Here is a 26,351-nt window from a genome sequence, read left to right on the forward strand (position 1 = left end):
GGTGGGGGCAGTTGCTCGGTGGGGGGTATTTTTCAACCGTTTCCTCGATGGCTTTATCTTCTAGTTTGTTGCCAATAAAGTAGTTCACCGATTTTGCGATTTCCTCGTCAACTACCTCCCCAATCCCGAGGGGGATAGCATACTTGGCTGCCAACGGTGGTAGCTGTGCAGAAGGGGGAACCTCTTCCACCCCTTCGTCAAAATCGAATGGTCCATCACGCTCTGCGTCGTCAGACGTATCAAAATCGTCCCCAACAAAATGGCGGACGTTAGTAGGCAAGCTGGAAAATTCCTCCGCTGTAGATTTCGATGTAGACGCGCCTGTATGTACCACAGCAGCAAGGCTAGAGGTTTGATCATGCGGTTGGGGAAGGTGTTTCACCACTTCGGCGAGGAGATTTTCAAGTTTGTCTAGATGAGAACTAACGTCCCCAGAGGTAGACGCCCGATCCTCGGAAGGGGCTTTTGATACCGTATGAGGAGCTTTTTTGGGAATTTTCTTCATCGTCTTCTTCCCTGAATCTAGAGCCTTTCCGATGCTCACATTCTTCTGTACGTGCGCCGTACCGGCATCGCCGGAGGGAGGCGCTGGTGGTGGTAACTCTGACTTCGTGGCACAGACCTCCTGTCCACGTGTAGCACGTAAAACGAAGGATGGATCGTGCTGCTCTTTTGAGCTCATATTTATCGAATCACCGTAACGCTTAGGCTGGAAAGATGCGCCAAAACACTTCTCAGTTGGTTCCGGATGACTGGCGAAGCAAAATTTCCTTGCGAGAAGGAAAATTCCGGCGATGAATTTATGGAAAAATTTCAAACCGCGGAGCTGTGCAGGAGAACCTCCTGTCGGCTGGAACGAACACGAACGTATTGCTGGACGCGCGTGCGGGCTCTCCTATTATTACTCTTTATGCATCGTAGTCTCTTTCGAGACTTCCGAAATAAAATATACATTGTATGTGACTTCAAAGTGCAGTGGTCATAGTAACTTAGCACCATCACAAGAAACTGACTTGACTGACCCGAGCGGCCTGGTCATTGTTCCAAAATGGTGCGGTGATGCCAGTGCCTGTATCTACAGGCTTAATGAATGCGCAGTAACGAAAGAGGAAGGAGGCGGCGGGAGGGCCGCTTATGTTCCTGGCAGGGTTTCCTGCTTTGGAAGACAGGGGTTTAAAGGGAAAACGCATAATATTCACCAGTCGCTATTCGCGTTGTGGATGATTTATAGCAATGTTGAAATGAAGACAGGTAAGTATAGCGCCGTAAATAACCCAACCTTTTCCCGCCCAAGAATAATATGGAGTCAGGGGAAGCCTGAGCTTTCAGTTCTAGCAGAATCTTCATCAGCAGCACAAAAATGGTGCAAGATAGAGAGGCGAAATGGAAGTGCAAGAATATATGACACATTCAAGACACGGAAGAGTGTAAACACTTTATGATGTTGATATTATTGCATATATTTTTGTAATCTTCTGAAGCTTTTTTTGTGTGTCTTTGTTAGATTGCTAAATAATCCCTTCAAATTCACTACCAAGAGCAGTAAATGTTTCAAGAGCTCATGTTCATACACACAACAAAAACAAACTACAAGCTGCAAGAAAGTAAATAGGATACTCTAATATTACCTGGCTGATAGCTGCTCCAGTCAACTTCAAACTTTTTGCGTCTTGCCTCCGACAAGGACAAATACTTCCTCTCCTGTGAAGTACAAGGCAAATTTGAGTAGACTGGACAAATAAATAGGAACAGTGGCACATTTCTACAAAGCCAATAAACAAGCAAAAATATATATTTGTAACACAACACTGCTTTTTGCAACCATTTGCTTATGTGAGGAAAACACAAACAAACAGAAACATATCCTATTTTTCCCTCAAAACCATATCTCCCTTGAAATCTGGATCGAAAGCCGGTTTCAAAGAACATGCTTTTATTTTGAAAAGTCCCATCATACATATCTACTGGGTGGCAATGTTCTTCGAGGAAATGTAAGGTCTCTAGGTTAACAAATGGTAATGCAATCAATTATGCATACATAACCATAAGATTTCACATACCTTCAAAGATTCATAGTGTTCCTCCCGCACTTCTTCATAATCTTCTGCAACCTCTTCAACAAACTCATCGTACTGTTCTTGATCAATCAGTGATGAACACTGCATGATTGGAAAGGAATATTGTATCTAATGTCAAACAACCTTGTCAATACAGAAACATGACACACTTCTGTGAGAGGACTTCTGGTAAACTAGATAAATTTCTCACTTGTGGCAACAATTCCTGTGATAACTTTAAAATAATACAAATGAATTACTGATGCTACACTTTGGACTATAATAACAGCAGCATTGCAAATATTATAGAAATATACTTTGCCTTCAGAGAGTCAGCTTAAAACTATAGGCAGAGGTGACTAAAAAATAATACTATTCACTGATGAACACAGCCCAAAAGTGAATAGTACTATTTGAGGCACCAAGGCCCATTGTTTAATCAGAGACTCAAAATTAGGTGGAGTATATGTTTTGTACATTGGGTAAAAAAGTAAATAAAAGCAGGGGGAAATTTGAAAAAACAAGAGACCCGCGGGTCTAGCGCTCACCTGAGTATTGCAAGTTCACCTTTCACGCAGTCACTAATCTAAATTACACACATACCAAAATTTGACCAGGCATTCTCAAGTAGAAGATGAACATGTACAATTAGGGCCCCAAATTTGGACCCCCCCCCCCCCCCACTCATAGTATCAATTTTAGCTCTATCACTTCTGGTTCTACAGAAAACACTTTTAAAAAAAAGATTCTTTAATTTTGGGGGGATATGAAGGGGGGCTAGGAGCATGGTGCCCATTTAACAAATTGAGATCCTAACCCCCTAGGGATGCTACCTGCCAAGTTTGGTGAACATCCATCATGAGGGTTTCAAGAAGAAGATGAAAATGTACAATTTACGCCCCAATTTGGACCTCCCCACACCTCCCCCCCTGCCCACAAGGGGGTACCCCTGATCTGCTATCAAACAAACTGAAACTACAGTCATCTAATGTACTAACTCATAGTATTAACTTAGCTCTATCACTTCTGATTCTAGAGAAGATTTTTAAAGATTCCTTAATTTTGGGAGGTTCAGGTCCCTTGGGGCCCTCCAGGTGGGACATCCAATGGTGCCCATTTGAACAAATTGAGATCCTACACCCCTAGGGATGCTAACTGCCAAGTTTGATGAAAATGGATCATGGGGTTCTCAAGAAGAAGATGAAAATGTACAATTTAGGCCCCATTAGGATCCCCTCCCCACCCCCCTCCCCTGCGTCCCGAGGGGGGCACCCCTGATTCTGCCATGAACAAACTTGAAACTACGGTCATCAATGTACTAACTCATAGTATTAACTTAGCTCTGTCACTTCTGGTTCTAGAGAATAAGATTTTAAAGATTCCTTAATTTTGGGGGGTTTGGGCCCCCTGGGTGGGGCATAGTGCCAATTCTAATAAATTGAGATCCTAACCCCTAGGGATGCTACCTGCCAAGTTTGGTGAAAATCCATCACGAGGTTTTCAAGAAGATGATGAAAATATACAATTTAGGCCCCATTGGACCTCCCTGCCCCAAGGGGGGACCCCTGGATCTGCCATGAACAAACTTGGAACTACAGTCATTAATGTACTAACTCATAGTATTAACTTAGCTCTATCACTTCTGGTTCTAGAGAAGAAGATTTTTAAAGGATTCCTTAATTTTGGGGGGTTTGGGGTCCCCTGGGGCCCCCCTGGGTGGGGCACGGTGCCCATTCTAACAAATTGAGATTATAACCCCCTAGGGATGCTACCTGCCAAGTTTGGTGAAAATCGATCTTGGGGGTTTCAAGACGAAGATGAAAATGTAAAAAAGGTTACGCACAACACACGACGGACACCGGACGCCGGACGAAGAGCGATTGCAAAAGGAGGGGGGGGGGGGGGAGTAGTGTTGTGCATGCGATGATGTGGAGGAATCCCATAGTGACCATTTGAAGACGGGCACGATGTCACACTTTGAAGCAGTGCGTGATGTAAGAATTGCTTTGTGATGTAACAATATAATTGTAACATTTCACAAAGTAATCTTTACAAAGCAGTGCACAATGTCACATTTGCTTTGTGATATCACACGGTTACTGCTTTTAGACATCATTTCAGAAATAGTGTACTACTTGGAAAATGTCATAAAAAGTGATGTCATTTTCCACACAGCATAATCAAACTAGTCATGGTCAAACATGCCAACATTCTAAACTACTTGAATATACACATGATGGCATAAGTCTCTTTCAACCAATCACTTACTAGCAAACAAATTTTTGATTAAAAATATAAACTAGAAATGTCGCTATGGCGACTGGCATGCCTCCCCCATAATGCATGATTCTCCTAATAGGTCTACAAGTACATCTTGACAATAGGCGTTTTCACATCAGCCCGATAAAAATCCAAGCTCGAAATATTTTCCGCGATTGCGAATTAGAGCGCTATTTCATTTCTTATTCACATCAGGCCCGAAGAGGGGGTAGCCCGAATAGTTAAAAATTTTAAAATAGCTAATTCGACAGCTGAGTATGTGCAAACAGCATCAGTAATGTGTGTGCCCTCTCAAAAATTCCTCATGATTTGTGTGCAGTTTGCCTCGATTGATCGGGTCACACACGCTAGGCATGATGGGATTCATCGCGCTAATTTCTCGAGTCGTTTTCACATTATCAAATAGCGCTCTACTATCCCGCTATTTCAGAAATTTCCCGAGTTGGAGTCGAGAAATTTTCTCGATCAGAGCGATACAATTAGCGCGCTAATTTGTGTTCACATTATCATATAGCGCGCTATTATCGCTATCGGGCAAATTTCCCAAGTCAGAAAATAGCCCGCTATTTCGAACATCGGGCTGATGTGAAAACGCCTAATGTGTGATGACAGTTTCACATAATTGGCAAAATATTAAAATGACGTTTGTCACAAATGTGTTGAATGTTCACTTTCCTTGAACGAGGTTTAATTGGATGAATGGCTATTTTCTAAGAGAACATGTATTTGGGGAATTGAGGACTTTTACTGGACTTTTGACCCTTCTTAAGTTTATGCATTGAGTAATTGTCAAAGTATGGAGAAAAAGTATGTTTTCTGTTGTTTAACTCTTAATGTGCCAGGCCCAAAACCCCTAACGTGCCAGAGGTTTTCACCTAACGCCAGAACGTTTTGAAACTGAACTGACAACGAAATTTAAAACTGCCATATCTCTGAAACTATTGACTGTTTTGAATTGAGTTCTTCTACACAACATATATCAAAAAATGTTTGTTCTTTCGTGTCATGTAGTCAGTTTGCCATAATATCTATCTGAACCTGAAATATTGCAGAAATAATTGATACATCAAAAAAATTATTAGAAATTTCAGTGTAGTATGGAAAAAAAGAGTCAGTCGTGTTTTTCTTCAATAGAATGCTCCTTGACTCTGTGAGGAATTTTTAGAGCAATTTATCTTTCTGCCTCAGTAATTCATTCCCATATCTGAGTCCTTTAGTCCCAGATCCTGTATTTGAAACCAAAGTAATTGTCCCGGGCCCTTCAAGAGTGTCTTTTGTCAACTTGAGATGGAAGAACCTACTAATCCTCCTTTTGTCTAAGTGGACCGCGGGCGATCGGCGATCATGGCACGTCAGGACTAAGGTCGCCGTTCGGCGACAAAGGCAGGTTAAGAGTTGAATAGTAAATTGTGAGCATTTTAACCAAGTTTTTAACCCTTGACCTTTCACCCTACAATTCCCAAAAGAATCACTGTCAGGCAGAACATGCATAAATATGTACTAAGTTTCATAATGTTACCTTAAGCCACTTCCAAGATATGGCGGAAGAAGTGAAAATCATCACTTTCACTTGACCTTTGACTTTTGTTTTGTTTTGCAAAAAACGTCCCAGAGAATCTCTATTGGGTAATACATGTATGCACCAAGTTTCAAAAAAATCCTGAAGGCATTGCATAAATATGAGGGAAAAAGAGAAATTGTGAAGAGTTGACCTTGACCTTTTACCCCTGACCTTTGACCCCATGACCCCAAAATTCAGTAGATAATCACTGCCAGTCATAACATGCATATCTAGTATGTTCCTCCAAGATACCTTGAACCATTTCCAAGATATGGAGAAAAAAGTAAAATTTTAACATGTTCACTTGACCTTTGACCCTTGACCTCATGACCCAGAACTCTCACCAGAGAATCCACATTGGGTAGTACATGTATACACTAAGTTTCAAGAAAACACCTTTAGTCATTGCATAGATATGGGGGAAACAGTGAAATTGAGTATTTGACCTCAACCTTTGACCTTGAGCATCTGCACCCAAAGTTGATAGGCACAACTTCACCCCCTCATACATATACATGCCAAGTTTTATTAGGATACCTCAAACAATTCTTTAGTTACGCTGTTCACAAAATTGATTGCGGACAGATGGATGGACGGACAACCCGAAACATAATGCCTCAGGCACCACTTCGTAGAGGAGGCATAAAAAAACTCTATTGTCAGTACTGACATTGCCTGATGTACTAACTAATAAAGTCTAGTAGAGTAAAACATTATCTAACTAGAAATTTAGCTATGTGACTGGTATGCCTCCGCCATAATGCTTGGTTCTCCTAATAGGTCTATAGTACGTCTTGACAATGTGTGATGACAGTTTCACATAATTGGGAAAATATCGAAATGACCAGTTTGTCACAAAAGTGTTGAATGTTCACTTTCCTTGAACTATATTTGATTGGATGAATGGCTATATTGTCTACGAGTGCAGGTATTTGGGGATTTGAGGATTTTTTACTGTCAGGTAGAACATGCATAAATATGTATTAAGTTTCATGATACCTTGAGTCACTTTAGAGATATGGAGGAAGAAGAGAAATTTAGCACTTTTGCGTGACCTTTGACCTCTGGGCAAGAAACTTCCCAGAGAATCTCTGTTGGGTAATATGTGTATAAATTAAGTTTCAACAAAAATGCTGCAGGCATTGCATAAATATGAGGGGAAATAGTGAAATTTTGAGTTGACCCTGATCCCCAAATTCCCTAGATAATCACAGCCAGTCAGTACATGCATATAAAGTTCCATGAAGATACCTTGAACCATTTGTGAGATATGGAGAAAGAAGTGATACTTTAACATTTTCACTTGACCTTTGACCTTTAACCTCCTGACCCGAAACTCTCTGGAGAATCTTCATTTGGTAGTACATATATACACTAAGTTTCAAGAAAATACCTTCAGGCATTCCATAGATATGTGGGAAATAGTGACCTTTTGAGCATTTGACCTTGACTTTTGACCTTGAGCATGAGCACCCAAAAGGTTATAGGCACAACTTCGCCCACTCATACATATATATGCCAACTTTCATTAGGATACCTCAAATGTTTTTTTAGTTACACTGCCCACAAAATTGATTATGGACGGAAGGACAGATGGATGGATGGACAACCCGAAAACATAATGCCTCCGGTGACACTTCGTGGCGGAGGCATAAAAAAAGACTGTGGAATATTTATCAGCCATACGGTTTTCCCAAATTAATTGACTTTCTCGTCTGTACATGCACACCAAAATAAAAGGTTTTTTGAAAATAATGAATGCAAAAACATTGACTAGATGGTATCATTGCTGCACAATATCTTGTAATTACAAAACAATCTTACCACAACAACACTCTTTGAGGCATCCAGCACATGGACAGTTGGGGAGGAGTAGCAAGGGGCTATCTTCACTGCAGTGTGAGTCTTGGAGGTGGTAGCACCCCCTATCAGAAGTGGAATCTTGAAGCCTAGCCTCTCCATCTCCTTGGCAACATGGATCATCTCATCAAGTGAGGGCGTGATTAGCCCAGACAAGCCAACAATATCTGTTGAAGAAATTGAAAGTAGTGTAATCTTGACTCCTATAGACTTGACTCTTCAATAGAAACAGTAACATTTTGCATTTACAATAAATCATGCTTTGTAACTTGCACTTGGGTAATAAACAACTTCAGTGAAATACGTCATCACCAGCCAAACAGCTTTGAGCAGTTGCTGGGGGGTAGAGCTTATGAAATCACCACGCGAAGCCCTTGCTCAAGCTGTGCAGCAAAAATAGACAAGCCCCCCCAAAAAAATGCCTGCAAATAATCGAATATTTCACACTTCTCTGGTAAGCACGACACCTTGAAATTTGAGGTAGTGGTAGATAAAACTCTACGGTTTTCAATCAATAAAAGATCAACATTTTGATTTTTCTATTGGTACCTCAAATAATAACTGATTTTTCTTGGATGTGGTGCCAGTGACTTGTGGCTGCTTTTCAAGAGACGGGTCACAAATGATTATTCAAATGATCCTACTGTAACTGCTTGCCAGTACTCAAATCTGAAAGCAAGCAAAATATTTGACCAAGGTTTGTTAATGCAATTATGGCAAAACAACACAGGGATGCTTCCCAAAGAATAGAGAAAAGGACCAATCTGGTCACCTGGTCAATTCAAGAAGTTCATTTTATTAGAAAATGTATTCAATAAAAAGTCCAATTGGACCAGCTTTAACTCAAGTTGCCTTGAGGACAAAAAAGTGCCCGACCAACTGAAAGGAGGAAGGACTTTTGTACCAAAGTACATAAGACCTACCCCCAAACTGGTTTACACACAAAGTATGTGCGCATTGGGGGTAGATTGCGATACCCCCACAGCCAAGCATTCGATGAGCACTTCTACGGCGCTCTGTAGAAGTTGCTCACCTCCCCTCATATGCCAAAAAGGACGACTGAGCGATGCACAGCACAAATGCATGAGCATATTCTGTCGGAAGACAGATGCCTGAGCCTAGGATGCCAGACTAGACAGAAGCATTACAGTACTGCAAAGACTGTAAGGAGGGTGTGTTTGTTGATGTTTTATAAAAGAAATGCAGTATGTAGTATACCTTTTCAGCAAACAGAAGTGCAGAAACACCAATTGAGGCGTAAGAATATTTCATATAATTCCTCTAACATTAAACAACTGAATACAAAAACTACTACCAAAGGATAGTAGTTATCTCTACTAAGGCATCTTCTGGAGTAAGGGGGGGGGGGAGGGGGGAGCAAGCAGTTCCAGCAGTGGAAGCCTCCCCTGGTGATGTGTCAGCAGTGGGGTAGGTGCTACCAAGCTTTAAATGGCATAGTAACATCCCTGCCTCCTGTCCCACAACAAAGAGATTAGTTGCTAAGCTCTCCTCAATGGAGGAGCCATACGCACAAAGCGCTGAGACTGGGCCTCGAAAGTCTCAGTTGGGGAAACCGACTGAGGGAGGGGGCAATTGAAGGCGCAGAGGGGTGGGGGCCCCAGGAGTTCAAAAGGTGTGAAGTACCAGAGGGGCTGGGGCAAGGGGAGGGCAGCCCGCCGCACCTGAGCATCCCCTGTGGGCCACTGGAGTAGCTGCCCAGGAGGAGCAGAGGGGCGATCACAATGCACGCAGGCCAGCACAGGGTCTAAATGCATTGTGAAGGCTTGCGCACGCTGATCAGAGGAGGGAAAACCCCCTAGATGACAGGGCATGCATGGGGTAGCTAGACCTCAATCCCAGTCCCCCTGTTGGGGAAGGAGGGAGGACCACTGAGCTCTGATCCGTCTCTCGCGAAGGCGAGCAAGGGAGCAGAAGCCGGGAGGGTGGGGCCGGCACTCAAGACCCCGGTGGTAGAACCGGGTACAACATGGGGTCGCGATAGGCTGAGGAAATTTAAGCGGAAGGGGCCTTAATTTAGTGCTGCTGATGGATACAGAGCTCAAGAAGTCTCATGTTAACAAAAAGTTTAAAACAGTCCAGCCGTGACTTCCTGGAATTTAGGATCAGAAACCAACTCTGCCCCCCCCCCCCCCAGCCGTCGAATCCAGGCTGGCCGTGGTAGGGAGGGATAGACCCCACATACCAGCCTTCGAATCATGGGAGGAAGGAGAAACTCCTTCCGAGTCAGGGGAAATGGATGCAGGGGACACAAGGTAATGGAGGTAGTGCCAGTGAAAGTCTACCAGACCAAGCTTGAATTAAAGTAGATCTAGGGGGGTGTGAGGACTTGGGTTTTAAGCAATATTTTTTTTTTTTGGTGTGATTACTTGAAAACCAAAGATTAGGTCCAAAGGCTTACCCAAAGAACCTGCGATCTGTATTTCTGTATTTGCATGACAACCATCAGAGGCTGTGCCACTGATTGCCTCACAGGATAGGGTTGTTTTTGTTTCCTTTCCATGATAAGAAAGCAAAAGGATATACCCACAGGCCTACTAAAGGTACAGGCTGTAACTACAAACATTTGAGTGATGTTCAGGACTTATGGAAAGTCATGGCTACTCCATGGCAGTTACCACTGCTATCCATATATGCATAACAAAACTAGAGGTTTGCTGCTGATAGCCTACCAGACCCAGCCTGAAAAGAAGTACCGGTACTGGTACAACATGTAGGAGAGTTTGGGAGCTAAAATGTGGGGTTTTCATAAAGAGGAACCCAAATGCAGAGATCAAAGGTCTACAGAAAGTGAAATAAAAACTTTTAAAAATCAATTAAACTTGCAGCCCGTCAATACAAAGGTCTTTACAACAGCCACCTGAAAATGCAAACGCAGAAATGCACATATGGGACTAAGTAGTAGCCATAGCAAGGACATACTGGAATCACAAATATATGACATTTTTGCTCAAAATTCTTGATTTGGGGGCCTCTAAAACCAGTCCCAGCAATATCACTAGAGCCTAGAAGCTTACAAAAGGGTAAAATCTCACCTGAAAAACTATGTTAGGGCCTTGGAAAAGGTGAAAGCACCAAGGGCTCTAAAAAACATGAGACATGGAGGGACAATTGCAAAAGAAAAGACGAAGCATGTCTACTGTCAGGAAGCTTTTATAGGGCAGTAGTGGGTGGGGTCTGGGGTGATGTAGGGGTGCGTTCGAGCGCTCTCAAGCGAACCAAAGCGAACTGAACCAAAGCGTGCCGTACCAAACTATGCCAGATTTGAAGCGTTTGAGCACTCTATTGAGAAAGCGTACCTAACGAGTTATTAGGGAGCTTTAGATTTTGGTGACGGGAATGTTCAGAGGGAAAAAACCTGGTCTGAGCATGCGCAGAATCGCGTATCAGACGCGATCTATTTATAGCTCGCGCGGCTGAGTTTTCACTACGCGTTCTGTGCTGTTTTTACGTCCGCTTAGTTCACGACGTAGAGAGATACTTCATGCACCGATCATATGGAGGCGCCATTTTATTTTTTATACGCTGCGTCTCGGCGTAATCTAAAGCTACTTTTTCAGCACGACGCAGGGAAGAGGAGAACATCCAGCTCAAGCATTGTCTCAAACGTCCGCGCAGCAAATCTAAAGCTCCCTATTTTTAGAAAAGGTCACACATTTTTGTAGCAAGAATGTCATCCACCTGGCGCTTGAACTACTTACAGCTGTCCCGAACAAAGAGAATGATGTCTTTGCATTGTGACGTATGCGCATGATATGCGCATGCTTTACAGCGAACTTTTGTTACGCTTTTGGAGCACATCGGGAAGTGGTCCACTTTTGGCTCAGTACAGTACGGTACATGGTACACTTTATGAGCATTTGAGCACTCCTCTGGCGCGGGTACGGTACGGTACAGTTCGCTTTAGGAGAGCGCTCGAACACACCCTAGGACACATCAGTGCAGCCTTATTTGCTTTCTCTTTTTTTATTTTGCGAGACGGAGGGCAGCATTGAAGGATAATGCATTATAAAGCCAGAGGTAAGAGTTCATCATGAGGCAGATCAAATGTTCCCCTGATGTTCCCACATTGATTCTGGGTAATCATTGCCTGTGGATATAAATCTAAATAAATAAATTAAACGAGAACTTACATGTTTGAAGTTTGATTTCTATTATTTGAGTAATAGGAGTGTGAGTTAATATGAGATCCCACTCGTACGCATGCGCAGTCGATATTCGTCGCCCAGGCAAATCTCCACCTAAGAAATTGGACTGTCTTCCGACGTCTAATACATAATGTCAAACTTAGGTGAGAGAACTGAACCGAAGACCCAACTGGGTCAAGTGAGATTTGCCTGTTCCAAGAGGAAATGCGACCACTGTCACAATCCCAAAATCTGGAAATAAATTGACGGAGTAAGAACATTACCTTGAAGTTTGAATTGAGGGTGGGAGTGGAGGGCATATTAACTCACACTCCTATTACTCAAATAATAAAAATCAAACTTCAAACAGGTTAGTTCTCGTTTAATTTATTTATTATTTTTCGTAATCTCCGTTGTTCGTTAATATGAGATTTTGAAGCAAGTGGTCGCATTTCTGTAAAAACCAAGCAATGTATGGTGATAAGAATGACATAGTAGCTCACCAATAATACCCTTTCTCTTCAATGATTATCCAGTACTGCCATGGAGAACCTACATGTAGGTCCTGCCCTGATCGATGGCTTATCATAGAACCTGTTGAAGGTTTCCTCGTTAGACCATCCGGCCTGTTTCAGAATGTCCGCTATGGGCACATCTGCTGTCTTTGCAGTAGAGGCTGCTGCAGCCCTTGTAGAATGCGGTTTGAAAATTCTAGTGTCGATACCCGCCGCACTCATTGTCTCCTTTATCCACCTGGAGATGGTTTGCTTACTGGCTCGTTTGTGAGGTTTCCTATAACATATGAACAGGTGCCTTTCCGTATCCCTCATCACTTTTGTATGCTCAATGTACTTTTTCAGGTAGCGTACCACACAGAGTCTCTTCTTGGAAGGATACTCTTCAATTGTAGTTGTTTCGTTGAAACAAGGGTTGCTGAGAAATTTTGATTTTTGCTCAGATCGATTAAAGACACCATAGCGTCGGAATTTCTCAGAAGCCATGACGTTCTGAACTGAGTCAGAAGTCCGTTTTCCAGGGAGGCTACACGCTCCAAAATGTGTGTTTCCGGCCGAGTTTAATGCCGCCCAAAGAGTGAGTTCAAATCATGAAATATCGAACATATTATCAATGAAGTGTCGATATGTGTAGTTAAAGCAAAAGCTGTAAATTTCGATGCAAAACTTTGTGTCGCAGTGTACAGATTAACTTTCGTTCGCACAGTACGGTGTGAACTAAGTATTCGGGTGCGCTTGGAATCTGGGCGTGGCCTTGCGTATCGCCTACGTTTGCTTGTCGTAGGCTAATTGCTGTTTGTTTTGGTTTGACATCCTATGGTCAGAACATGACTTTGGTGTCCTTTCAAAAGGAAGATTTAAATTAAGTAATGTTGCAATTAAGCACAAAGACACAAAGTATTGCACAGAAATGAATGTGTATATGTGTGCCTACATACATGTAATTGTGTAACGTTACAATGAACATTTATGTTCAGAAATTGTGTGTATGAAGCTATAAACATGTAGCCCACAACATGCTACAAATTGTACATGTGAAGTGTGATATATTAGTTAAAGTTGACAAATATGAATGAATTTCACAAATGGGTGAAATATTGCTTATTAGAAGTAGGTCACTGTCATGAAGTGAACATTTGGCACTAAGAAATTTGAAAGTGTCCAAACAAAGAAATTTGGTTTTGGTAAAAAAGGTGCAGAATTGCATGCTGAAATTAGTTATTTCATTTGCACGAAAGTCTCAATTTGGAGTGAAATTAAAGCAATATTTCACACACATTTCTGTGAAAAGGTTTAATCATGGTTGGTTGATTAAGCAGTGTTATGCTGTGCTGTCAGATTTGGCACGGTTGTGGTAAAGAGCTCGCATAGTACTAGGGCTCTGTGTAGCAAGTTATCTGGTCATAGCTCTTTGCCTTTTGGTTTAATCAATGCATCAAAATGCCTGGTAATTATCTTCAAAGCAAATATAAAGATTGCAGGCCCATTGTGTAATTGGAAATTGCATGATAAAGCAAGTGCATTGGATTTGAAGTCAGATGTAACAAAATTTTGAAGCTATGATTGACATAGCAGATTAGAAGTCTCATGTGAAAATGATATAAGGAATGAGACTTTAGTTAAGTAAGATTAATTTGTGAATCTGAACATCTTCGTTAGGAAGAAGCTCTAGGTATTTAATCAAGTTTATGAGAGACTTATGAATATTAATGAGCTTCATTGCTTTGACATAAAAGAGATGCATAAAGGCACAACTGAATTTATTGTGATGCATTGAAGATGTACATTTCTGGTTGATATTTAGATATGACACAACCTTATACCGGTCTCATTTGGAAAGCTATGAAACCGTCACTCATTGATTGGTTAAACAGTGACTCATTCAATAAGACAATACATTGTCAACAAATGATGTACTCATCTGAATGCCTGAATGCTAATGTATTCTTTTGCATCTTTGTTTTGATTGAAGATTGAATAATATAGCCATTATACAATCCAAAAGCGGCGTCCGTCTTCCTTTGTCAGTGATCCAACAATTCATTTCTGAGGTAACCAGGGGTCACCACCGAGCAGTCTACAGTTCTTCACTACCGCTTCAGTTCTTCACTACCGCTAAGATGGATGAGAAAACCTTGAAACTCAAACGCCGTGGAGCCAAAGGAAGGTTCACTAGGTGTAGCAACGCCGTAACCGCAGTCATAGATGCCAGCCGGCCAGCCAGTGAAGTGAAGGAAGCATTTAAGCAGGCGCAGTCAGCCTTTGACCAAGTTCAAACTGCACATGAACAGTTTGCAGAAACTATTGAAGATGATAAGCAGTTTGAAACAGAAGAAGAATGGATGGAGGAAGTGCATAGTGAATTCATCAAGCTACAAATCAGATGCAACCAGTTTTTAGAGCAGCAACCAGCAACAGCAACAGCATCAGCATCAGCATCTCCCCCTCCTGAAACACAGCCCCCTCCCAGTTCATCAGTACCAACAACAGCAAACTTCAGGATAGAAAAACTGAAATTACCAAAATTCAAAGGTGAGTTAGGGAATACAACATTTTCAAGGCAGACTTTCTGCATCTTTCCAAGTCGTACTCAGATCAAGATGTTATCACCCTACTCCGCAGTTGTTTAGAAGGCAAACCAGCAGAAATACTGAGGGGAATAAGCGACCAGAAAGCAGCATGGAAGCTCCTTGATGCTGTGTATGGGGACCAGCATTTTTTAAGTGATGCAGTAATAAATGACATTAGTGCATTTCGTCCACTACGAGAAGGAGAAGATGCCCGGTTCTGTGAGTTAACTCAGCTAGTCCTACGTAGCTACAACACGCTGAAAGATGTTGGCCGTGCAGGTGACATAGACAATGCTCAAATGCTGGCAGTAATTGAAAAGAAGCTCCATATGGAGGACAAGAAAGTTTGGTTTAGACACCTTAATTCACTGGAAGATCCAGAACCAACAGTTTCAACGCTCATAGACTGGATGACAGGAGAGATGACTGCAAGAATCCGAGCAACAGCACCTGTCAGATCGAAGTCAAGTCACCAAATCCACCACATCAAAACTGACAAGTCAGAGTCGCCTCTACCGCAAAAGCTTCCGCCAAAATGCTGGTTATGTCAGACAGACACACATTGGGTAGATCAATGCAAGAAACTTCTCGCAATGAAGCAACCAGAAAGACTCAAGTTAATGAAAGACAACAACGCCTGTTTAAGCTGTCTCAAGAAAGCAGGACGTGATCACAGAATGAGCACTTGTAGGAGGAGAAAACAATGTACTGAGAACCAATGCAAATATTATCACCATCCTCTCCTACATTCTGAAGAAAAGGTACAGGAACAAAGGGCCAACGTGACAGTAGCATCCAACGTCTCTCTCGTAGCAGATGAGGCACTACAGAAAGAGGCACTCCTTCCAGTTCTGCAAGCAAGAATAATAGGTAATCAATGCACAGCTGTGGGAAACGTTCTGCTGGATACCGGTTCCCAAGTCAGCATCACACATCAAGCTATGGCGGATCAGCTTAACCTCCAAGGGACAAGAACTTGCATAACAGTAAAGAAAATAGGAGGTGAAGAAGAAACAGTAAATGAAACTAACATGTATAAGGTACCAGTAAGAGGACTTGATGATAAATCTCAAACCTTTGTCATCAGGGCAGTAGCTTTGCCTTCTATCAGTGATGTAAATGAAGTGAATCTAATCCTTGTTTCGAAAGCGTTGAAGATCAATCTTGAAAATTTACACCATAGTGGGGGTCAAATTGACCTGTTGATAGGCATAGATCATGCAAATATGCACGCAGGTGAAACACGTCAAGCAGGGCCTATAATAGCAAGAAAGTCTCCCATAGGTTGGGTTGTGTTCGGAGCCACCCGGTCTTCGTCTGCTGGCAGGGTACTTCACGTTCAACTCGCATCACCAGTGGACCTGTCAGATTTCTGGAACGTGGAAACCATGGGGGTGCAGCACACCTGTGATTGCAAACCATCAACATGTAACATGAGCAAAACAGAAAAGGACAAGTATGACATCATCTACAACTCGTGTGAAAAGAAAGGAAACCAGTGGATGACTCCGTACCCATGGCGAATGGACCCTAACCAGCTGCCAGACAATCACGTACAAGCAGAGAAAATTCTACAGTCAACTGAAAAAAGACTAGCAAGAAATAGTGACTATGTAAAGGTGTATGATGAACAGATGAACGAAATGGTGGAAATGGGTTTTTCACGCAAGCTGTCTGAAGAGGAATTGTCTACATTCAAGGGGCCTATACATTATGTATCACATCATGCTGTCATCCGGCCAGAAAAAAAGAGCATGCCTGTGAGAATCGTGTTCAATGCATCAGCAAACTTTCAGGGACATGTGTTGAATGATTATTCGCTGAAAGGACCAGACCTGCTAAATAACATGCTGGGAGTACTTCTTCGTTTCAGGGAAAGCGCAGTAGCAGTAATCGGTGACATATCAAAGATGTATCATAGGGTACTCATTCCAGAGCGGGACCAGCATGTTCACAGGTATCTATGGAGAAATATGAAGGCAGACAGGCAGCCAGATGTGTATGTGAAAACGGTGTTCACATTTGGAGACAAACCATCACCAGCAATGGCTCAGATAGCGCTACACAAGACAGCAGAAGAAAGTCAAATTTCTTATCCGGAAGCAGCAAGCATTATCCGAAACGACACTTACATGGACGATATTTGCTTTTCGGTGTCATCAAGAGAGCAAGCTGTTCAGCTGACCGAAGAGTTAGATATCGTGTTAGCACGAGGAGGTTTCAAAGTCAAGGGTTGGTCATCCAACGAGCAACTGAAAGACAGTCACCCACCGGAAAAGAAAGAAGCTAATTTGTTGGAAGCAACAAACGAGGAGAAGGTGTTGGGTGTAGTATGGCACAAAGAAACCGTTACCTTGTCACACAAGGTAAAGCCCACAGAGACTGTAACAAATCTGACAAAACGGAAAGTTCTTGGTCGTGTAGCACAGATCTTTGATCCTCTGGGATTTGCAGCTGCATTCCTAGTCAAAGCGAAGATCAACATGCAAAGAGTATGGGAGTTAGGTGTTGGCTGGGATGAACAGTTGTCTACAGAAGAAGAATCCAGATGGTTAGCATTGTTTGCAGAGATGAGCAATTTGGACAAAGTTGCTTTAGAAAGATGTCTAACCCCGCCCGCAGCAGTGGAAAAACCAAGATTGTGTGTCTTTTCGGATGCCTCTGAAAATGCATTCGGAACGTGTGCCTATTTGAGGTGGCAACTCAGCAACGGTCAATTTGCTACTACATTTGTGACTGCCAAATCCAGAGTCGCTCCATTGAAGAGACTTACAATACCGAGGTTGGAACTACAAGCCGCAGTGATGGCAACCAGACTCAATGCAACCATTATGAGGGAACTCAAAACAGAAGTAGAAAAAACAATCTTTCTCACAGACAGTATGATTGCATTGTCTTGGATTAGGAGCCAAGCCAGGGCCTTCAAGCCATTTGTTTCAGCAAGAATTGGTGAAATTCAGACTAACTCAGACCCCATGCAATGGAGACACATACCAGGCCCATTGAATCCCGCAGACGACATTTCAAGGGGTGTAAGTGTCAACGAGCTTGAAGGTAGATGGAAGCATGGGCCACCATTTTTGTGTTTGCCAGAGGAACAATGGCCTACTGAAAGTGGAGATGTGGATCAGGCTGCAGTCGCAGAAGAAGGATGTAGAGTGAAACGAGTTCTTCATGTGACAGAAATTGAGATGATTGACTGTTCTAAATTTCCAACTTGGAGAAAATTAGTACGCGTCACTGCTTATGTGCTGAGATTCGTGCATAAGTTGAAATCCAGAGTCCAGAAAAATCCAAACAACATCTCAGACGCAGAGGTATCGTTGATGCCAAGTGAGCTGGAAAACGCAGAGACATATTGGATCAAACATGCTCAGAAATCACTGCACAGCAAACTGAAATCCGCGGAGCTGAAATCAGTAAGCCCATTCATAGAGCAGAATGTAATTCGTGTAGGTGGTCGAGCAGACAGAGGCTCAATGTCATACGAAGATAAACATCCAGTTCTCCTTCCACACAAGCATCCAATATCGTATCTCATCACACGCTATTTCCATGAAAAGGGACATGATGGAGTCGCCTCAACAGCTGCGAAAGTCAGGTAGAGATATTGGATTATAGGGGTGAACAGACTGGCAAAAACAATCAAGTATAGGTGTGTGAAATGCCGGTCAATCGAGCACAAGGTTGAAATGCAGAAAATGTCAGATTTGCCACAAGAAAGAGTAGCCCCGTTCACACCGCCGTTTCACTATTGTTCCTGCGACTATTTTGGACCAGTTCAGGTAAAGATAGGTAGAAACAAAACGACAAAACACTATGGGGTGTTATTTACATGTCTCTATACTCGAGCCGTACATTTGGAATTAGCCACTGATTGTTCAACAGCAGAGTTTCTGCAAGTAATTCGCAGATTCTTCGCGATAAGAGGACAGCCAGCCTGCATTTACAGTGACAATGGTACCCAATTTGTGGGTGCAGAGAGAGAACTTCGCGAAATGGTGCAAGGTTGGGATGATCAGCAATTAAAGGACTTCTGCGCTGAACGAGGAATAGAATGGAGATTCATAACACCACAAGCACCCCACCAAAACGGGTGTGCAGAGGCGCTTGTGAAAAGCTGCAAAATCGCACTAAAAAAGACAATTGGAAATCAAGCTCTGACACCTTTCGAACTACACACTTGCTTACAGGAAGTCGCAAACTTGATCAATCAAAGACCAATCGGTAGGGCACCAAACGACCCGGATGATGGTGCCTATTTGTGTCCTAACGATAGACTATTGGGAAGATCATCTTCTAGGGTAGCACAGGGTCCATTCAGAGAAACAAAAGATCCCAGGCGTAGGGTAGAATTCGTGCAACAGATAGTGAACGGATTCTGGAAAATCTGGAATAGAGACGTTTTCCCATTGTTGGTTCCAAGACGCAAATGGAACACCGAAAAACTCAGGCATGAGACAGAGAAAAGTGGAAAAAAGAGGAGAGAGTTTGCGAGGGAGCGTAGCGACCGAGCGGGGGGAGGGTGTGGGAGGGGGGTGTCCCCCCTCGCACAGTGAGGACTTTTTGAAATTCAAGGTATGAAAAAACTCATTTTAATGCATTTTACAACTGAAATTTACTATTGTTATGAGGTACATTTTACAGAGAAACATTGTGATAATTGAACTCATGAATGACACTTGCAAAATCTAAAGGAAGGAAAAGTATGCTTAACTGTTATACCTAGGACCTACTCAAATGTGAGGACATAATAAATCACAGTAATGTACACCCAGGTGACGTCTTGCTGGATTCAGTTCATACGGGTACAAAAAAAAATTAAAACAAGGAAAAGTAGAAATTACGCGGTGCGTAACATATGTCCCCGCCGGAAGTAGCATTTTGTAACAAAATGTGCAATATAGGTAAAAAATCAAGGTCAAAGGTCAAAGAAGTCAAAGGTCAAAATTCTGTGTAGAAGTTTTGAAGCCCTCACCTAGTGCCATCACATAAAGCAAATGGAATCGAAATTGGGTTAGAAACGGCGAAGGAGTAGCATTTTGTAGCCAATGTACAATATAGGTCAAAAATCAAGGTCAAAGGTCAAAGAAGACAAAGGTCAAAATTCTGTGTAGAAGTTTTGAAGCCCTCACCTAGTGCTATCACATAAAGCAAACGGAATCGAAATCGGGTTAGAAATGGCGCAGGAGTAGCATTCTGTAGCAAAATGCACAATATAGGTCAAAAATCAAGGTCAAAGGTCAAAGAAGTCAAAGGTCAAAATTCTGTGTAGAAGTTTTGAAGCCCTCAACTAGTGCCATCACATAAAGCAAACGGAATCGAAATCGGGTTAAAAATGGCGAAGGAGTAGCATTTCGTAGCAAAATGTACAATATAGGTCAAAAATCAAGGTCAAAGGTCAAAGAAGTCAAAGGTCAAAATTCTGTGTAGAAGTTTTGAAGCCCTCACCTAGTGCTATCACATAAAGCAAACGGAATCGAAATCGGGTTAGAAATGGCGAAGGAGTAGCATTTTGTAGCAAAATGTACAATATAGGTCAAAAAATCAAGGTCAAAGGTCAAAGAAGTCAAAGGTCAAAATTCTGTGTAGAAGCTTTGAAGCCCTCACCTAGTGCCATCACATAAAGCAAACGGAATCGAAATCGGGTTAGAAATGGCGAAGGAGTAGCATTTTGTAGCAAAATGTACAATATAGGTCAAAGGTCAAGGTCAAAGGTCACGACTGAAATTCTGTGTAGAAGTTTCAAAGCTCCCATGTAGTGCTATCATATAAAGCAAACAGAATCAAAATTGGCTCATAAATGACAGAGAAGTAGCAAATTGAAGATTTTGATCACACACGGACGCACACACGGACACACGGACGGACACACGGACGGACGGACACACGGACGGACGGACACACGGACACACACACGTACGGAGCCCGTTTCATAGTCCCCTGCTCGAACTCGTTCGGCGGGGACAATAAATCACAGCTTAGCATTGCCATTGTTGGCTGTCTTTACCTTAGTCCATTAACAGTTTACAGTGCGCAGACCAGGCAAAGTACTAGTAATGCTGATCTTGGTCCATGTACAAATGTAGTCTAGACTAGTAGAGAATCATGTATGTATATAAGACAGCTGAAAATACATCATACATGCAGCTCAGCATTGTTGACCGTCTCTACGTCCATGCAACAGCTAACTTTGACCGAAAGATCGGTCTGTATCTGTCCGTCGGGGAATGTTCCGCGGAGACTGCGTCTGGCTTCACGGATCCCCTCCGTAGGACAGCGTTAATGGCAAAATATAAAAGAGTCCTCCGGACAGACGGATCTTTCTGTCGACAGCTACCTTAGACTGCCTATAATACCTTACAGGAGGTACAACAATTTGTAGACCCGGTTAAGTCCATAAACAGCTAATGTAGACCAAGCAAATGAAGTATTGTTGGATGAAGTCCAGAATGTAAAGCGAATCCTTGCGGCGGATGATGTATCACAAGTTCCAGGTGCCGAGGAAGTCGATTGAATCGCTGGTCTAACGTGGTTAGAAGACGAAACTGGTTCTGGGAGATCAACTTCATATTCCAACCACTGCCACTTGAACTTACTGTATTGGAGACATCTGTGTCAATATCCGCTACACGAAGGACATCCTTATCGAAGGTCTTCATTTTCTCGTTGAAGAAAGAAATATTCTCACCGGTCCACAAAATCACGATGACAAATGTAGGGCACGCCAACGTAATCAGCGGGATACAAAAGCAGCGCATCGCGTAGACAGAAAGATCCGTCTGTCCGGAGGACTTTTATATTTTGCCATAAGTTATAACGCTGTCCTCCGTATACAGAGGAGATCCGTGAAGCGAGACACAGTCTCCGCGGAACATTCCCCGCGACGGACAGATACAGACCGATCTTTCGGTCAACGCATCACGCTGAATGCTGCGGCAGCGCATGCATGCCGAAGCTCCTTGATAGTAATGATACACGTAATAAAATGTACGCAATTACAGCCGCACACACGTGTGCATCATATCACACCACACTGCAAGCTATAGTATAGTACCGTAGCTACAAGTTGATCGACACGCACGTTTCACATCCATTTCACGCATGAAACATGCAACATCGCACAGCTGCCCGCTGACAAATGCACTCGAATCACCATTCACACACGGCGAGATATGGTGGCTGCAAAAAAAAAGAAAAAAGAAAAAGAGGAAAATCACGGAAATTTCCCCGACTGTGTATTTTCTCCCCAGAATTTCAAAATCCGCGGAAATCCGCGGATCCGCGGAGAAATCTCATGCCTGAAAACTAAATGTACGCGTTGAAGATGTAGTCGTAGTAGCTGATCACAAGGCGGTCAGGGGCAAATGGACCATAGGCAAAATTGTACATGTCTACCCAGGGCCTGATGGAAAAATCAGGAATGTGAAAGTCAAAACTGTAGACTCAGAACTGAACAGACCCATAACAAAAATAGTGGTCATTCTCCCCGCAGAAGGGTATGAAAGTTAATCAGTCTGAAATTAGACATAGACATTACAAAACCCCTAGTTTTGGCCGGGGGAGTGTGTTTCATTGAAACAAGGGTTGCTGAGAAATTTTGATTTTTGCTCAGATCGATTAAAGACACCATAGCGTCGGAATTTCTCAGAAGCCATGACGTTTTGAACTGAGTCAGAAGTCCGTTTTCCAGGGGGGCTACACGCTCCAAAATGTGTGTTTCCGGCCGAGTTTAACGCCGCCCAAAGAGTGAGTTCAAATCATGAAATATCGAACATATTGTCATTGAAGTGTCGATATGTGTAGTTAAAGCAAAAGCTGTAAATTTCGATGCAAAACTTTGTGTCGCAGTGTACAGATTAACTTTCGTTCGCACAGTACGGTGTGAACTACGTATTCGGGTGCGCTTGGAATCTGGGCGTGGCCTTGCGTATCGCCTACGTTTGCTTGTCGTAGGCTAATTGCTGTTCGTTTTGGTTTGACATCCTATGGTCAGAACATGACTTTGGTGTCCTTTCAAAAGGAAGATCTAAATTAAGTAATGTTGCAATTAAGCACAAAGACACAAAGTATTGCACAGAAATGAATGTGTATATGTGTGCCTACATACATGTAATTGTGTAATGTTACAATGAACATTTATGTTCAGAAATTGTGTGTATGAAGCTATAAACATGTAGCCCACAACATGCTACAAATTGTACATGTGAAGTGTGATATATTAGTTAAAGTTGACAAATATGAATGAATTTCACAAATGGGTGAAATATTGCTTATTAGAAGTAGGTCACTGTCATGAAGTGAACATTTGGCACTAAGAAATTTGAAAGTGTCCTCCAAACAAAGAAATTTAGTTTCGGTAAAAAAGGTGCAGAATTGCATGCTGAAATTAGTTATTTCATTTGCACAAAAGTCTCAATTTGGAGTGAAATTAAAGCAATATTTCACACACATTTCTGTGAAAAGGTTTAATCATGATTGGTTGATTAAGCAGTGTTATGCTGTGCTGTCAGATTTGGCACGGTTGTGGTAAAGAGCTCGCATAGTACTAGGGCTCTGTGTAGCAAGTTATCTGGTCATAGCTCTTTGCCTTTTGGTTTAATCAATGCATCAAAATGCCTGGCAATTATCTTCAAAGCAAATATAAAGATTGCAGGCCCATTGTGTAATTGCAAATTGCATGATAAAGCAAGTGAATTGGATTTGAAGTCAGATGTAACAAAATTTTGAAGCTATGATTGACATAGCAGATTAGAAGTCTCATGTGAAAATGATATAAGGAATGAGACTTTAGTTAAGTAAGATTAATTTGTGAATCTGAACATCTTCGTTAGGAAGAAGCTCTAGGTATTTAATCAAGTTTATGAGAGACTTATGAATATTAATGAGCTTCATTGCTTTGACATAAAAGAGATGCATAAAGGCACAACTGAATTTATTGTGATGCATTGAAGATGTACATTTCTGGTTGATATTTAGATATGACACAACCTTATACCGGTCTCATTTGGAAAGCTATGAAACCGTCACTCATTGATTGGTTAAACAGTGACTCATTCAATAAGACAATACATTGTCAACAAATGATGTACTCATCTGAATGCCTGAATGCTAATGTATTCTTTTGCATCTTTGTTTTGATTGAAGATTGAATAATATAGCCATTATACAATCCAAAAGCGGCGTCCGTCTCCCTTTGTCAGTGATCCAGTAGTCGTACTGCCTACTCTGTCGGAGGTCTTGTTCTGTTTTACCAAGTCACTGACATGAATCTCTACGCTATTATCCTTCCAAACCAGGCCATCAATATGAATGTAGAACAAAGTCTGTGCCCTTTGTGCCGAAGTGAGTGCGAGCAACATACACAGCTTATGAGTAAGTTCACACAAAGATAGCTTACTGGCTGGTGGCATTTTGCGGAGATGATCTAACACGATTTTAACGTCCCAGATGTGGTTGTACCGTGGCAGCGGAGTTCGTAAATGAAATACACCTTTCATGAATCTTGTCACCAAAGGATGTGTACTAATTGTACAGTTGCTGTTCTCCAACAGCACCACTGAGGCCAAAGCACTTCTGGCACAGTTAATAGCACTGTAACTCAACTTATGTACATGAAACAGACAACTCAAAAATTCTATAACATTTTCTACAGCAGTGCACTGACTGTTCAATGTTTCCTGTCTGCAATACTCTTGCCATTTCCTAATGTAGGTTCCATATTGTGTGCGTGCAGACAGTCTCCAAGATGCACACAACACGTCCACAGTCCTGTCCTGTAGTCCCTTTATCTCGAACTGTGAACGCCAATCCTGCAACAAAGAAGATCGAGTTTAGTGCAGAGTGGGTGGGTAGCCATAGATACTGGTTGTGTCAGCAAGGATTTGCTTCTTTTCAAGATCAAAGGTTCTTCACTCATCATACTTGTCAAGAGAGGGAACCAGGCCTGTGTAGGCCAATTTGGCACCACAAGCAGGCCATGTGCATTGTCTTCTTGTATTTTCTGTAGGCATTTTGCTACCAAACAGAAAGGAGGGAAGGCATAAAAGAGTGCAAATTTTCCCCAGTCTAGTGTGAAAGCATCAACTGACTCTGCATTGGGATCTGGCAACCATGAAACGTACCTAGGTAGCTGAGCATTTAGTCTGGATGCAAACAAATCAATTACTGGTGTACCATACTTAGCCACAATCTTCTCAAAGTTTTTCTTATCTAGCATCCACTCTTTTCTGTCATTAAAGTGTCTAGACATGAAGTCTGCCTCATTGTTCTGGCACCCAGGTAAGTGAGCTGCTGACAGCCATATATTGCGTTCTATACACCAATGCCAGATGTCTAACACTACCTGATTGCACGTTTCTGATTTCAGCCCTCCCATGTTATTAAGGTAGGCAACAGCCGTAGTGTTATCAATCCTCAATAGGACATGTACATTTCTCTTATCTGCACAGAAGGATTTCAGAACCAGTCCAGCTGCCAGTGTTTCTAGGTAATTAATGCCCGATGTTTGAGCTGAATGTACTTCCTCTGTGGTCCACCTGCCACCTGTGTGAGAGATTAAGTCTGTAGCACCCCACCCCTCTGCACTAGCATCTGTACGTAGCTCCAAATCGACCTTTTGTCTGACAACATGATTAAATGACTCATGAATATGTTCTTTCCACCATATCAATTCATGTCGTGCCTCCATGGAAAGAGTCATGGGCCGATCAAAATGACCACGAGCTGCCTTAAGTGCCTGTACCTTGTCTCTCTCTAGATATCTGTAATGCAATGGGCCATACTGTACTGCAGGGAACGTGGCAAATATTTTCCCTATGACCCTAGCAACCTTTCGAATGGATGGGGTGGCATGGGATAAGAGGGAGGTGCAAACCTCATAAATGTCATCTTGTTTTTCCCTTGGCAAAGTAATGTGCATTGACCTAGTATTCAAATGAAACCCAAGGAACTCTAGGTCTTGGCCTGGGCTAAGTACTGACTTCTCAGGATGAATTAAGAACCCCAGCTCTGTTAGAAGCTTAGTGGTAGCTGAAACAGCCCTTTGGGTAGCATCCTTAGATCTCCCAATTATCAAAGTGTCATCAAGATAACCCATAACTACATGCCCTTCTGTTCTAAGCTGGGCAAACACTGGCTTCAGTATTTTTGTAAACAGTCTGGGAGCCGAGCTGAGACCATTGGGTAGGGCCTTGTATTGGTACAGTTTACTTTGCCAATAGAAACGCAAGTACTTTCTCGATGATGGATGGACGGGAACTGAATAGTATGCATCTTGTAAATCAATAGATGCGATGTAGCAATTTGGGCTGAGCAGTGACAAGGCTGTATGTATGTTGTCCATTTTGAAATGCTGATAAAGG

The 26,351-nt window shown here is 42.4% G+C and overlaps 1 protein-coding gene and 1 pseudogene across 1 annotated transcript in view; one reads left to right on the forward strand and one right to left on the reverse strand.

Annotated features, from left to right (window-relative positions):
• LOC139732500 (methionine synthase-like) overlaps positions 1-26,351 on the reverse strand; it is a 201,894-nt gene that overhangs the window by 17,262 nt on the left and 158,281 nt on the right. Inside the window, exons 16-18 of the mRNA XM_071643361.1 lie at positions 7,723-7,925; positions 2,061-2,159; positions 1,629-1,701 (exon numbers count right to left, since the gene is read on the reverse strand). Coding sequence (XP_071499462.1) covers positions 1,629-1,701; positions 2,061-2,159; positions 7,723-7,925 — 375 coding nt within the window. The remainder of the gene's footprint in view (positions 1-1,628; positions 1,702-2,060; positions 2,160-7,722; positions 7,926-26,351) is intronic.
• LOC139732498 (uncharacterized) lies at positions 14,539-19,291 on the forward strand (annotated as a pseudogene).

Source organism: Diadema antillarum, unplaced genomic scaffold (genome assembly GCF_040938485.1).
Source record: "Diadema antillarum isolate AM-2024a unplaced genomic scaffold, OU_Dant_1.0 seq00000428_RagTag, whole genome shotgun sequence".
Classification (NCBI taxonomy): domain Eukaryota; kingdom Metazoa; phylum Echinodermata; class Echinoidea; order Diadematoida; family Diadematidae; genus Diadema; species Diadema antillarum.